General features: G+C 43.2%; 1 protein-coding gene across 2 annotated transcripts in view; it reads left to right on the forward strand.

Moving 5' to 3' along the window:
* Positions 1 to 12,483, forward strand: part of lingo1a (leucine rich repeat and Ig domain containing 1a) — a 259,525-nt gene extending 247,042 nt beyond the window's left edge. For both annotated transcript variants that reach the window (XM_055934911.1, XM_055934912.1), the window contains one exon: positions 4,010 to 12,483. In XM_055934911.1, coding sequence (XP_055790886.1) covers positions 4,022 to 5,869 — 1,848 coding nt within the window. In that variant the 5' untranslated portion in view covers positions 4,010 to 4,021 and the 3' untranslated portion in view covers positions 5,870 to 12,483. The remainder of the gene's footprint in view (positions 1 to 4,009) is intronic.
* The last annotated feature ends 3,292 nt before the right edge of the window (positions 12,484 to 15,775 follow it).

Genomic DNA, 15,775 nt, shown 5'->3' on the forward strand with positions numbered 1-15,775 from the left:
CGCAAGAAGTTAACAATTCAGAGAGGAATGGGGAAAAATTCTATCTTCTCCTGTACTAAAAATCACAAGAGGATTTTGACACCCATCATCTGATTGTTTTGAAATAATTTCTGTTAGAAACAGATAAGCATTCCTGAAACATTATTTTGTTGAAATATAACTTGATCTGAGAAATTAAGCTAAATGATTGCACCCAGATTTGCCATTTTTATTTATAGGACTCATATAAAATACAATAAATATAGTACCTAACATCCGAATTGGACCAAACTTTTTTCTAACGATGACTTAGACATGAGGAATGTTTTTGTCATCAGTGTTCATGCAAGTTTGATGTATGTGCCATCCAGAACCAATTATAAGGTGAACTGATAGTTGCTAATGGCTGCTATTGAGACACAAAACACAGAGAATGGAGGTGAATGTCAATTTTTAGGGTCTTCATTTGTGACATTGTATTTAAGATACATTTTTGTGTATTGCTTGACTTGTGTGCAAGGCCAGATTACAAGATTATTAAGGACATTTGAGGGTTCTGCTCCACATCCTGAAAAATAGGGTGTCCAAACCCAACAATACGCCACCTATGAAATTGTGTTACAGGTCTCTGCATACTTGCAATTGAAAAATATTTGTTATACAGAATTATACTGTATATTGTTAGACTACAAGGCTGAAACTTATGGTTTTGGGAAGAATTTCTGAGAAAATATCATGAATTCTGTCCCCTTTTGTTTAACGATCTAAAGAAGCCATTTGTATCGATATCAAATCATTTCTGGGTAACAATTAAGTACCTTACTGTGATTGTTTTTAATTAAAATGGTCAAATAGATTCTTACCAAATACCAATTTCTCAAGCAAGCATTTTGTCTGATAGTGGTCTAAATTGGGAGGGGGAAACTGAAAACTAGCTGTTATTGGCAGATAGGTTTGGAACTCTCTTTCTTATTGGTCTATTAACTAACGTACCATCTGGTGAAGTCACCAGGCAGGCCAAAAACTCCATCTCACCAAAACAGGAAGAATTTCAGGCGGTCTTTTCAAACAGCTCTTACACTAAAAGGGTATTATTGTCATTTTCACAATTTCACAGTATTAATCCAACTTCATAGTGTGGAAATATATACAAAAGACAGAAAAATCACATTTCTGACTGCACTGGGCATTTAATCCAACTTTTTCAATAAATACGCAATTGCTCTGCCACTATGGCTCTTTGCATAAAAATGGAAAATATAATTATAAAATCAATTATTAATTACATTGTTAGTAATAATAATAAAAATGAAAGGGACTCATATAGCGCTTTTCAAGGACCCAAAGTCGCTTTACAATTGTAGAAATTAAAGTTAAATTTAAAAAAAAATCACACTAAACAAAACCATGAATAAAGAGAGGGGGGGGATCAAGGAAGGGAAAGAGTATAATGTATCAGTGTATGGAGAGGTTAGGGTTGGATATGAACCCGATTTAGGGTAATTGGTGGTATCGGGGTTAGTGGAGGAGGAAAACACTGACAGATAAGATAGAAATTAAATATTGTTTGTTTTTACGATTTTAAGACCAGTATCTATCTTTCTGAAGCCACCGCCCCTAGCTCTGCATGGTCTATATTGTATTGTAAAAGATTGCTCCAGCTGAATGACCATCCATAGCACATACATCAGACTTGACACCTTTGTCTTTGATTGCTACCTGCTACTGCTGACCCACACCCACTCTGGAAATACAGGGTGAAGAAGAAAAAAAGAAATATTTTATGCTAACGGTACACTCTAAAGATGTGCTCAGCATACGTGTCTCTGAAACAGCATGAATTGGATTACCTTCTCAAAATTGGTTAATTCAAGCTGCACCTGGCCCCTTTTGAAATGCCATAATTTAATATTAGGGAGCGCGCAATGACTGACTGATCTTGAGCAAAGTGCTATGCATGCATGCAAGCCACACACACACACACACACACACACACACACACACACACACACACACACACACACACACACACACACAGTGGTGTAATGGTGCATGAATAATTTCCCCCCCAAAAAATCCAAACGCCCCGCCCGACGAAGGAAAGACGCCCTGTGTGAAAAATGATATGAGAAACAGTGACATACACTCTGAACGACCTAAAATTATAAATCCTGTATTGGTCTTTCACAGTCAGGCCAATCCAAACTGTACTGTGCAAGTAGGCTAATAGTAGACCTACCATTGAAACAGATAAATGTCCAAAATTCACAGGTTTCATATTTTTCCTAATTGTTTCAGGTTTTCACTCTCGAAGTCATACAGAAAAACAACATTTGTTTTGAGGTCTGGGACATCTAATTTTGATTTTTGAGTGTATTTACCCTTTAATTCAAGTGTGCAGACACCTCGCACTGTTTGCTTAGCAGTGTTTCTGTAGCACATAAGTTGGATTTTGCAAAGGAAATGGCTACTGGATTGATGCAAATAATCAAGATATCATTCTGACAGGTAGGCATAGCCTACTTTGTAGCTACTGTCGTTAACATTTAATAGAGAATGTTTTTGGGAAAGCCTTTCCATCTACCAGAAGATGGTTAGGCCTTTCATTAGCGTTGTAATATTTTGTCTATTTCTTAATTGGGGCAGCAGGTAGCCTAGTGGTTAAAGCGTTGGGCCAGTAACCGAAAGGTTGCTAAATCGAATCCCCGAGCTGACAAGTTAAAAATCTGTTGTTCTGCCCCTGAACAAGGTAGTTAACCTACTGTTCCTAGGCCGTCATTGTAAGTAAGAATTTGTTCTTAACTGACTTGCCCTAGTTAAATAAAGGTTCAAATAAAAATAAATAAAATAATTGTTTGAAACCAGGACATTTTACTTCGTATTATGAGGCATGTCTCACCTTACTTGAAAGTAGACTATAGCCAAAATCCCACCACAGAAATGTGAAGGCAATTATTTTTTATGAAGACTTACTCATATGCTGTTCTATTGATTTTCTTTACATTTTCTTTCATTGTCTATGAGGAAAAGGCATCATCTTGGTCATATTAGCAACCCATGATAATTGTTGCATATTTAACCCCCCCCCCTGTCTATATTTCCAATGGATATTTCCATCTCTGTCCATGCACATTTTAGAACGCCTTTTTCCTGCAAATATAATTTTAGAACATTCACCGCGAAGGTACATTGCCCCACTTAAAATGTGAAGTATTAATAGTTGATCAACATTTTAAGCTAAACATTCTGATCTGTTCCATCAGCCTTATTAATTGAAACGGCAGTGGAGATTTAAGAAGTGAGTATACGCAATGCCCACTGAAAATTAAGTGGGTATACGCCGCACACACACAACCAGGCAGCATCACACCCGAATGCCAGGAATTGATTCACATTCTTTGTGAAACATCTACTGTCTGTTCGAGCTCAACATTTCCTCTTATGGATCATAAATGAGTCTGATATGGTGCTGATGTAACCATTGCATGCGAATCCTTCAGCGAACACTGTTCCATCAGTTCACAGGAGCCTCCTGCATCTGAAATGCCTTTGAAGCTCCGTGTAGAGTAGTGAGCATTGCAGAATTCAAACATGTCAGTTTTCTCCATTATGCAAATACATACCTTATTCCTAGTAACCCCTCGCCCCCATTCCTATTTCCTTTGTGTCATTAATATTGCAGCAAAACTTTTACACTCAATTTCAAATTGTGTCACATGGTTATGGCATCGCTTTACATCTTATGGCTTTTCATTGTTAGCTTCAAAATGCCTGGCAGAGAATAGTAGTCACTATTTTTCAAAAGAGAACAAACAGTATAATATGTTTTCATAGGACACTCCTTTTCCCACACTTCAAAGCATTTTATATGGAGCAATACTGCAGAATGTGGCTTCAAAATACAATACAAAAGTGATCTCACTTTTCACTAATTTTAATGATAAGGAAATAGCCCAGTGTTATTTAGAGTATCCAATCAGTGATTGTTTTTCTGACATGTCCTTTCTCTGTCTCTCTTGTGTCTCCATAGGTAACCGATAGGATGGGGGCCAGGGAAGCGAGTGGGCACAGCTACCTGGTGGCTTGCTGGCAGCCCATTCTGATTCTGATGCTGGGCACCGTACTGTCCGGTTCCACCACAGGCTGCCCGTCCCGCTGCGAGTGCAATGCCCAGGAGCGCTCGGTCATATGCCACCGCAAGAAGCTTATGTCCGTCCCTGAGGGCATCCCCACAGAAACGCGGCTGCTGGACCTCAGCAAGAACCGCATCAAGACCATCAACATGGACGAGTTCGCAGCCTACCCCAACCTGGAGGAGCTGGAGCTCAACGAAAACACTATCTCGGCCATCGAGCCCGGCGCCTTCAACAACCTGTACGGCCTCCGGACACTGGGGCTGCGCAGCAACAAGCTCAAACTCATCCAGCTGGGTGTGTTCACGGGCCTCAGCAACCTCACCCAGTTGGACATCAGTGAGAACAAGATAGTCATCCTGCTGGACTATATGTTCCAAGACCTGTACAACCTGCGCTCCATGGAGGTGGGCGACAATGACTTGGTGTTTATCTCCCACCGGGCCTTCCATGGTCTCAGCAGCCTGGAGCAGCTGACTTTGGAGAAGTGCAACCTGACCTCGGTGCCCACCGAGGCCTTCACCCACCTCCACAGTTTGATCTTTCTCAGGCTGCGCCACCTCAACATCTACGTTATTAAGGATTACTCCTTCAAAAGACTGTACCGGCTGAAAGTGCTGGAGATCGCCAACTGGCCCTACCTGGACACCATGACCTCCAATTGCCTCTATGGACTGAACCTCACCTCGCTGACCATCACCAATGGCAACCTGACCTCCATCCCATACGTGGCTCTCCGGCACTTGGTCTACCTACGGTTTCTGAATCTGTCCTATAACCCCATCCACACCATTGAGGGGAATAAGCTCCATGACCTTCTGAGGCTCCAGGAGTTTCACCTGGTTGGGGGCAGGCTGGCTATGATCGAGCCCTACTCGTTCCGAGGCCTAAACTATCTGAAGATCTTCAATGTGTCTGGCAATGCCTTGAGCACCTTGGAGGAGTCTGCGTTCCACTCGGTAGGCAACCTGGAGACTCTGGCGCTTTACGATAACCCCTTGGCATGTGACTGCCGGCTGCTGTGGGTGTTCCGGAGACGCTGGAGGCTCAACTTCAACCGGCAGCAACCCACCTGCGCTTCACCTGAGTTCGTACAGGGAAAAGAGTTTAAAGATTTCCCGGACGTCCTGCAGCCCAACTACTTCACGTGTCGCAAGTCCAGGATCCGGGACCGCAAGGCGCAGCAGAAATTTGTGGACGAGGGAACTACTGTTCATTTTGTATGCCAGGCGGACGGTGATCCCGCCCCAGTCATCATGTGGCTCTCACCCCAGAAGCAGTTCATCACGACCAAAACCATCGGGCGGCTCACAGTATTCCCCGATGGCACCCTTGAGGTGCGCTACGCTCAGATTCAGGATAATGGCACGTATGTGTGTATAGCCAGCAACGCCGGTGGCAACGACACATCTCTCGCCCACCTGCATGTCCATAGCTACTCTCCAGACTGGCCTCACCAACCCAACAAGACCTTTGCATTTATCTCCAACCAACCCAATGAGAATGGTGCCAATGGGACCCGAACCAACGTCCCTTTCCCCTTCGACATAAAGACCTTAATCATCGCCACCACCATGGGTTTCATATCCTTCCTTGGTGTCGTCCTGTTTTGTCTGGTGCTACTCTTTCTGTGGAGTAGAGGTAAAGGGGCCACAAAGCACAACATAGAGATTGAGTATGTGCCACGCAAGTCAGACGCTGGGATGAGCAGCAACAACGCAGACGCCCCTCGCAAGTTTAACATGAAAATGATTTAACGGGACCAAGGGAGCAAAGAGACTCTTAACTTGAAATTGTAAAAAAAAAAAAAAAAAAAAGAACGTCAAATCCTCCCTTACAAATCTGTGGATCCTGGGATGTAATCATAAAGTAATCTATTTTCCCTGACTTAACTGTTGGAGATGGAGAGAGAAGTTCCTTGCTTTCGTAATATGTTGAGTATATGAGGGGGATGATAGCAAAGCAGACGCTCCACAGCGTTGGCAATTTCTGCAAGACCTTTAGGTACGTTTGTTCGAAGGCAAATTTTGTTGTGTGCGATTCATATTCTTGTGGATTTATATTGGGAAGAAATTATAGAAAAAAAAGAGATGAACCCTTCTCTATGTACGTAATAACCTGCCTTCACTGTCCTTTTGCCTGTGTTCTTAGTTTATAGATTTTTTACAGAAATTGAAATATTTGTTTACCAAAATGTTAAGAGTAGATTGTATGGGTTGATGAGCACATTTAAACAATCCCTTCTGGTACTTTGTCAGTCAGAATATACAGTACCAGTCAAAAGTTTGGACACGCCTACTCATTCAAGGGTCTTTCTTTATTTTGACTATTTTCTACATTGTAGAATAATAGTGAAGACATCAAAACTATGAAATAACACATATGGAATCATGTAGTAACCAAAAAAGTGTTAAACAACTCAAAATATATTTTAGATTCTTCAAAGTAGCCACCCTTTGCCTTAATGACAGCGTACCACACTCTTGGCATTCTCTCAACCAGCGTCACCTGGAATACTTTTCCAACAGTCTTGAAGGAGTTTCAACATATGCTGAGGACTTGTTGGCTGCTTTTCCTTCACTCTGCTGTACAACTCATCCCAAACCATCTCAATTGGGTTAAGGTCATGAGATTCTGGAGACCAGGTCATCTTGATGCAGCATTCCATCATCCATCCATCTCCTTCTTGGTCAAATAGCCCTTACACAGTCTGGAAGTGTTTTGGGTCATTGTCTTGTTTAAAAACAAATGATAGTCCCACAAAGCACAAACCAGACGGGATGGCGTATCGCTGCAGGATGCTGTGGTAGCCATGCTGGTTAAGTGTGCCTTGAACTCTAAATAAATCAATGACAGTGTCACCAGCAAAGCACCCCCATACCATCACACCTCCTCCATGCTTCACGTTGGGATCCACACATGCAGAGATCATCCGTTCACCTACTCTGCGTCTCACAAAGACACGGCGGTTGGAACCAAAAATCTCCAATTTGGACTCATCAAAGCAAATGACAGATTTCCACCGGTCTAATGTCCATTCCTCGTGTTTCTTGGCTCAAGCATGTCTCTTCTTATTATTGGTGTCCTTTACTAGTGGTTTCTTTGCAGCAATTCGACCATGAAGGCCTGATTCTCGCCATCTCTTCTGAACAGTTGATGTTGAGATGTGTCTGTTACTTGAACTCTGTGAAGCATTTATTTGGGCTGCAATTTCTGAGGCTGGTAACTCTAATGAAGTTATCCTCTGCAGCAGAGGTAACTATGGGTCTTCCTTTCTTGTAGCGGTTCTCATGAGAGCCAAAGTTCTTGACATTTTCTAGCTTGACTGACCTTCATGTCTTAAAGTAATGATGGACTGTTGTTTCTATTTTCTTATTTGAGCTGTTCTTATCATAATATGGACTTGGTCTTTTACCTAATAGGGCTATCGTCTGTATACCACCCCTACCTTGTCACAACACAACTGTTTGGCTCAAACTCATTAAGAAGGAAAGAAATTCCACAATTAACTTTTTAACAAGGCACACCTGTTAATTGGAATGCATTCCAGGTGACTTCCTCATGAAGCTGGTTGAGAGAATGCCAAGAGTGTGCAAAGGTGTCTTCAAGGCAAAGGGTGGCTACTTTGAAGAATCTCAAATATAAAATGAATTTTGGTTTGTTTAACACTTTTTCTGGTTACTACATGATTCTATGTGTTATTTCATAGTTTTGATGTCTTCACTATTATTCTACAATGTAGAAAATAGTAATATCAAGAAAACCCTTGAATGAGTAGGTGTGTCCAAACTTTTGACTGGTGTGTGTGTGTGTATATATATATGTGTTCTGTATCTCGTCCATTTCATTCACTACAGTCGTGGCCAAAAGTTTTGAGAATGACACAAATATTAATTTCCACAAAGTTTGCTGCTTCAGTGTCTTTAGATATTTTTGTCAAATGTTACTATGGAATACTGAAGTATATTTACAAGCATTTCATAAGTGTCAAAGGCTTTTATTGACAATTACATTAAGATGATGCAGAGTCAATATATGCAGTGTTGACCATTCTTTTTTTTTATCAATGCTTGGAGATTGTCAGAATTTGTGGGTTTTTGTTTGTCCACCCGCCTCTTGAGGATTGACCACAAGTTCTCAATGGGATTAAGGTCTGGGGAGTTTCCTGGACCCAAAATATCAATGTTTTGTTCCCAGAGCCACTTAGTTATCACTTTTGCCTTATGGCAAGGTGTTCTATCATGCTAGAAAAGGCATTGTTTGTCACCAAACTGTTCCTGGATGGTTGGGAGAAGTTGCTCTTGGAGGATGTGTTGGTACCATTCTTTATTCATGGCTGTGTTCTTAGGCAAAATTGTAAGTGAGCCCACTCCCTTGGCTGAGAAGCAACCCCACACATGAATGGTCTCATGATGCTTTACTGATGGCATGACACAGGACTGATGGTAGCGCTCACCTTGTCTTCTCCGTACAAGCTTTTTTCTGGATGCTCCAAACAATCGGAAAGGGGTCTCATCAGAGAAAATGACTTTACTCCAGTCCTCAGCATTCCTATCCCTGTAGCTTTTGCAGAATATCAGTCTGTCCCTGATGTTTTTCCTGGAGAGAAGTGGCTTCTTTGCTGCCCTTCTTGACACCAGGCCATCCTCCAAAAGTCTTCGCCTCACTGTGCGTGCAGATGCACTCACACCTGCCTGCTGACATTCCTGAGCAAGCTCTGTACTGGTGGTGCCCCGATCCCGCAGCTGAATCAACTTTAGGAGACAGTCCTGGCGCTTGCTGGACTTTCTTGGGCGCCCTGAAGCCTTCTTCACAACAATTGAACCGCTCTCCTTGAAGTTCTTGATGATCCGATAAATGGTTGATTTAGGTGCAATCTTACTGGCACCAATATCCTTGCAGCAATATCCTGTGAAGCCCTTTTTGTGCAAAGCAATGATGACGGCACGTGTTTCCTTGCAGGTAACCATGGTTGACAGAGGAAGAACAATGATTCCAAGCACTATCCTCCTTTTGAAGCTTCCAGTCTGTTATTCGAACTCAGTCAGCATGACAGAGTGATCTCCAGCCTTGTCCTCGTCAACACTCACACCTGTGTTAACGAGAGAATCCCTGACATGATGTCAGCTGGTCCTTTTGTGGCAGGGCTGAAATGCAGTGAAAATGTTTTTGGGGGATTCAGTTCATTTGCATGGCAGAGGGACTTTGCAATTAATTGCAATTCATCTGATCACTCTTCATAACATTCTGGGGTATATGCAAATTTCCATCATACAAGCTGAGGCAGCAGACTTTGTGAAAATTTATATTTGTGTCATTCTCAAAACTTTTGGCTTCGACTGTACACTACATTAAGTTGTTTTTATACCTGTGGAGCGCAATGTAATTCCTCTAGTAAACACATTGTTTTAGTGGAGTAACAATGTTACATAATTATTTAGTAGTTGCATTGTAATGGTATAGTATTTCAGTTACTGTTTCTTAGTCTACTCTTTATTGTGTCATAACAAACAATGCACAATTCCATTACTATACATTTCCAAAGCAAAGACAACTTCTTACAATTACTATAACATGTTACTGATGTTGTTAGTAGAGTAATTAAAGCATTACTACACATGTAAAATAGCAACTTAAAATGTTACCATGGGAGTTTCAAATACGTCATTTTGTTGGCATAATTTTGTTGTATATATGGTTAGCTGGGTCATTGCTCTATAGCGGCTTTTGGTTCGAACATGATTCTTCTTAAAACCCCTCTAAATGTATTAATTCATTCATTTATCAAGATTAGATCTCATCATCTCTGTTTTCTTGTGCTAGACACTGTGGCACACAATGTTTATTGGCCATAAACATTGCATTATTTTATCATAGTTCGTCAAATATAATGATAATATACAGTGCATTCACACCCCTTGACTTTTTCCACATTTTGTTGTGACAGCCTGAATAGAAAATGGTCACTGATCTATACATAATACCACATAATGTCAAATACGAATTATTTAAAATTGATAAAGGTATTCAACCCCTTTTCTGGCAAGCCTAAATAAGTTCAGGAGTGAACATTTGCTTAACAAATCACATAATAAATTGCATGCACTCACTCTGTGCAATAATAGTGGTTAACATGATTTGTTAATAACTATCCCATCTCTGTACCCCACACATACAATTATCCGTATGGTCCCTTAGTCGAGCAGTGAATTTCGAGAACAGATTTAACCACAAAGACTAGGGAAGTTTCCCAATGCCTGACAAAGGAACGGAACTGATTGGTAAAAAATAATGAAGCAGACACTGAATATCCGTTTGAACATGGTGAAGCTGTTAATTAGGCTTTGGATGGTGTATGAATACACCCAGGCACCACAAAGATACAGACTTCCTTTCGAACTGAGTTGCCGGGGAGAAAGAAAACCGCTCAGGGATTTCACCATGAGGCCAATGGTGATTTTAAAACAGTAACAGAGTTTAATGGCTGTAATATGACAAACCTAACATTGTGGTTACTTCAAAATACTAACCTAAATGACAGAGTGAAAAGAACGACGGCTGTACAGAATAAAACAATATTCCAAAACATGCATCCTGTTTGCAACAAGGCACTACTGCAAAATACTGCAAAAAATGTGGCATAGGAATTCAATTTTTGTCCTGAATCACTGGGTACCATTCTCAATATTGCAAGCATGGGGGTGGCTGCATCATAATATGGGTGTGCTTGTCGTCATAAAGGACTACAAAGTTTTTCCAGGATAAAAAGAATGTAGCTAAGCACAGGCACAATCCTAGAGGAAAACCTGGTTCCGTCTGCTTTCTAACAGACACTTAGAAACTAGTTCACCTTTCAGCAGGACCATAAACCTAAAACACAAGACCAAATCTATACGAGTTGCTTACCAAAACGACATTGAATGTTCCTGAGTGGCCTACTTAGAGTTTTGACTTTAAATCTGCCTCAAAATCTATGGCAAGACTTGACAAGTCTGTCTAGCAATGATCAACAACCAACTTGACAGAGCTTGAATAATTTTCAAAAGAATAATGTGCAAATATTCCACAATCCAGGTGTGCAAAGCTCTTAGACTTACTAATACATATTGATTAGATAAGTATTGGGTGTTTTAATTTTCATTAGTACATTATATTTATTTTTTGTGTAGATTGATGGGGGAAAAAATTAAAAGCAAATTAAATCCATTTTAACCCTACTATGTAACAACAAAATGTTGAAAAAGTATAGGGGCGTAAATACTTTCTGAAGGCACTGTAATTGTATTATATTATCTATTTATTTTTGTTTTTCTCTGGGGAGCTAAAATCAACCTAATCGAAAATGTAGTGTTATATAAACATAGTCTATGCGCAAACAATGAACAATGACACAAATAACAGAAATGACACATTATGCACACACACACACACACTTCTCTCTGTTCAGAAGATAATCCGGCTAAAAATGTTTGGATGCTACTGTTGATTACACTCTATGACAACAACTGATGGTATATTCCATTGCATATTATTGCATGAATACCTTGGTATCTGTTTATCTGTTGCCTTTTGAATTATGTTACAGTGCACTCTAAAGAGTCTTACATAATGGGCTTATGTTGTGCTTAACATTTTTATGGAGAATAAAAGTTGGGATGCTCTACTTTGTTACTAATGTGCTCAGCAACCTGTAAAACACTTAATCCCATGTTAGGGAGCTTTGGTTGTCAGAAATATCATTGTCTGAATTTCTCGACCCTCCGCAACCACACCCCCATACAAAAATTCCTTTGCAGGTTTATTTTACTATATGATATCCCAAAAAAAGGGTGTAAAGAAAAGAAAAAAGTAAGTTCCTGCTGATCCTCCTGGATATACAATATGTGTAATGAATGCCCTTATCTTTTCAACTACACACTGTGGACAGCTGGGCTTTGCGGATATGTGCAGGATAAAGGCTATGTTATTGATGATGGATGACATTCCAGACAACGACACACAGTAATGGGTTGGAAGTATGGACTGAATATGCAGATGGTGCATCGACACAGATGGTTTCACCCATGGAGTGGTCTGAAGCAAGCAGCTTTGGAGTAATCCGTTTTGCTGAAAACCATGGTTCCCTCCCTGGCTGATTATGAATGCTCGCTTTGTTCAAAGTGTGGCAACTGTACTTAGCCTTTTGGTCCCGGTCGAGTCAGAGATTCATGGGAACCTCATTTCTTTCTCTTGTTCCTTTTTTTTTTTTTTTGACCCAGGACTATGTTGAACATGTAGTCCCAGCCAACTTTATATGAAAATATATTTAAAAATCCATGAAGAAAAAAATCCATTAAAATTGTTCTGTGCAATAAAGGTAATATGCAGATTTTTTTTTATGTAAGTTTTTTTCTTGATGTTAAATTGTTGAAAATATGGTATGTTGTATTAAACAATCTATGGAGTTTTTTTAAACAGATAATAGTCCTATCTTGATTTAAAACTTAAAGCATTTATTTATTTCTAACTAAACACGGCATAACGCTATCTACCACAAAAAATGTAAGAAAGGACATTCAGATCTGGCGGATGTAGATTACCAAGGGTCGTTATCATTGGTTTGCTTTCTACTCCTCATTATAGCCAATTAGCTATACTGTAGCAGGGATATTCAGATGCTTTAAAGCTAGCTAATTTCCTGTTTACAGGAAAGCATAATCCTTGCTATGCTTCCTGCCCCCTTGCATGGTAATCATCCTCCATCACTAATAGATCAAGTACCATGGAATATTAAGAAAATTAGACATTAAAGCCACAATCCTGCATTTGTTTTACATCCAACCCTGGACTTTGTTTGCTATGAGGTCTATGCAGGATAAGGCTGGAGAAATTTAAAAAATGAAGAGTTATACTACGTGCGTGAGGCATATTTTCAGGGTAATGTTCAAGAATCAATGCATTCATTTCAATTACTATTGAATGTGTCACGTTCCTGACCTGTTTTCTCTTGTTTTATATGTCTTTATTGGTCAGGGCGTGAGTGTTGGGTGGGCAGTCTATGTTTTCTATTTCTATGTGGGGTTTTGTGTTCGGCCTGGTATGATTCTCAATTAGAGACAGGTGTGTATCGTTTGTCTCTGATTGAGAGTCATACTAAGGCAGCCAGGGTTTCACTGGTGTTTTGTGGGTGTTTGTTTCCTGTGTTAGCATTTGGGCCACACAGGACTGTTGCAGGTTAGTCACGTTTGTTGTTTTGTTAATTTGTAGTGTTTGTTGGTTTGCCATTAAAATCATGAATACCTCCTACTCCGCATCTTGGTCCGATCCATGCTTCTCCTCGTCTGAGGAGGAGAACGACATTGACAACCTTTACAGAAACACCCACCAAACCAGGACCAAGCGGATTGGAGAAGGACGGCAAGAACCAAAGCAATGGAGAGAAGAGGAATGGACTTGGGAGGAGATCCTAGACGGTAAAGGACCCTGGGCACAGCCAGTGGAGTGTCGCCGCCCCAAAGCGGAGCTGGAGGCAGCGAAAGCGGAGAGGCGGCATTATGAGGCGCTTGCAAGGCAGAGTGGCTGGAAACCAGAGAGGCTCACCCAAAAATTTCTTGGGAGGGGGCTAAAGGGGAGTGTGGCGAAGCCGGGTTTGATACCTGAGCCAACTCCCCGGGCTTACCGTGGAGTGAGAGGGCGCCGTACCGGTCAGACACCGTGTTATGCGGTAAAGCGCACGGTGTCCCCAGTACGCGTGCTTAGCCCAGTGCGGGCTATTCCACCTTGCCGCTCTGGGAGGGCTAGGTTGGGCATCGAGCTGGATGTCATGATGCCGGCCCAACGTATCTGGCCTCCAGTACGTCTCCTCGGGCCGGCGTACATGGCACCAGCCTTACAGGTGGTGTCCCCGGTTCGCCTGCATAGCCCAGTGCGGGTTGTTCCACCTCGCCGCACTGGCAGGGCTACTTGGACCATTCAACCTGGTAAGGTTGGAGAGGCTCGGTGCTCAAGAGCGCGTGTCCTCCTTCACGGTCCGGTATATCCGGCGCCACCTTCCCGCCCCAGCCCAGTACCACCAGTGCCTACACCACGCACCAGGCTTCCAGTGCATCACCAGAGCCCTGTTCCTCCTCCCCGCACTTGCCCTGAGGTGCGTGCCCTCAGCTCGGTACTTCCAGTTCCGGCACCACGCATCAGGCCTATAGTGCGTCTCAGCCGGCCAGAGTCTGCCGTCTGCCCAGCGGTGCCTGAACTGCCCGTCTGCCCAGCGGTGCCTGAACTGCCCGTCTGCCCGGCGGCGCCTGAACTGCCCGTCTGCCCGGCGGCGCCTGAGCCATCCGTCTGCCCGGCGCCATCTGAGCCATCCGTCTGCCCGGCGCCAACTGAGCCATCCGTCTGCCCGGCGCCATCTGAGCCATCCGTCTGCCCGGCGCCATCTGAGCCATCCGTCTGAGCCATCTGTCTGCCCAGCGCCATCTGAGTCATCCGTCTGCCACTAGCCATTAGAGCCGCCCGTCTGTCCCGAGCCAGTAGAGCCGCCCGTCTGTCCCGAGCCAGTAGAGCCGTCCGTCAGTCAGGAGCCGCCAGAGCCGTCCGTCAGTCAGGAGCCGCCAGAGACGCCCGCCAGTCAGGAGCCGCCAGAGACGCCCGCCAGTCAGGAGCTGCCAGAGACGCCCGCCAGTCAGGAGCTGCCAGAGACGCCCGCCAGTCAGGAGCTGCCAGAGACGCCCGCCAGTCAGGAGCTGCCAGAGACGCCCGCCAGTCAGGAGCTGCCAGAGACGCCCGCCAGTCAGGAGCTGCCAGAGACGCCCGCCAGTCAGGAGCTGCCAGAGACGTCCGCCAGTCAGGAGCTGCCAGAGACGCCCGCCAGTCAGGAGCTGCCAGAGACGCCCGCCAGTCAGGAGCTGCCAGAGACGCCCGCCAGTCATGAGCTGCCCGCCAGTCATGAGCTGCCCTCCAGTCATGAGCTGCCCTCCAGTCATGAGCTGCCCTCCAGTCATGAGCTGCCCTCCAGTCATGAGCTGCCCTCCAGTCATGAGCTGCCACTCAGTCCGGAGCTGCCACTCAGTCCGGAGCTGCCACTCAGTCCGGAGCTGCTGCCCCTTATCCCGGAGCTGCTGCCCCTTATCCCGGAGCTGCTGCCCCTTATCCCGGAGCTGCTGCCCCTTATCCCGGTGCTGGCCCTTATCCCGATGCTGCCCCTTTATTTAGGTGGGTGTTTCTGTAAAGGTTGTCAATGTCGTTCTCCTCCTCAGACGAGGAGGAGCATGGATCGGACCAAGATGCGGAGTAGGAGGTATTCATGATTTTAATGGCAAACCAACAAATACTACAAATTAACAAAACAACAAACGTGACTAACCTGCAACAGTCCTGTGTGGCCCAAACGCTAACACAGGAAACAAACACCCACAAAACACCAGTGAAACCCTGGCTGCCTTAGTATGACTCTCAATCAGAGACAAACGATACACACCTGTCTCTAATTGAGAATCATACCAGGCCGAACACAAAACCCCACATAGAAATAGAAAACATAGACTGCCCACCCAACACCAACACGCCCTGACCAATAAAGACATATAAAACAAGAGAAAACAGGTCAGGAACGTGACAGAATGGCAGTAAAATATAGCAGATTGTACCGTTTTAATGTTAGAAATGGCTATTATATTGCTACCCTTCTA

Source organism: Salvelinus fontinalis, chromosome 9 (assembly GCF_029448725.1).
Source record: "Salvelinus fontinalis isolate EN_2023a chromosome 9, ASM2944872v1, whole genome shotgun sequence".
NCBI classification, from domain to species: Eukaryota; Metazoa; Chordata; class Actinopteri; order Salmoniformes; family Salmonidae; genus Salvelinus; species Salvelinus fontinalis.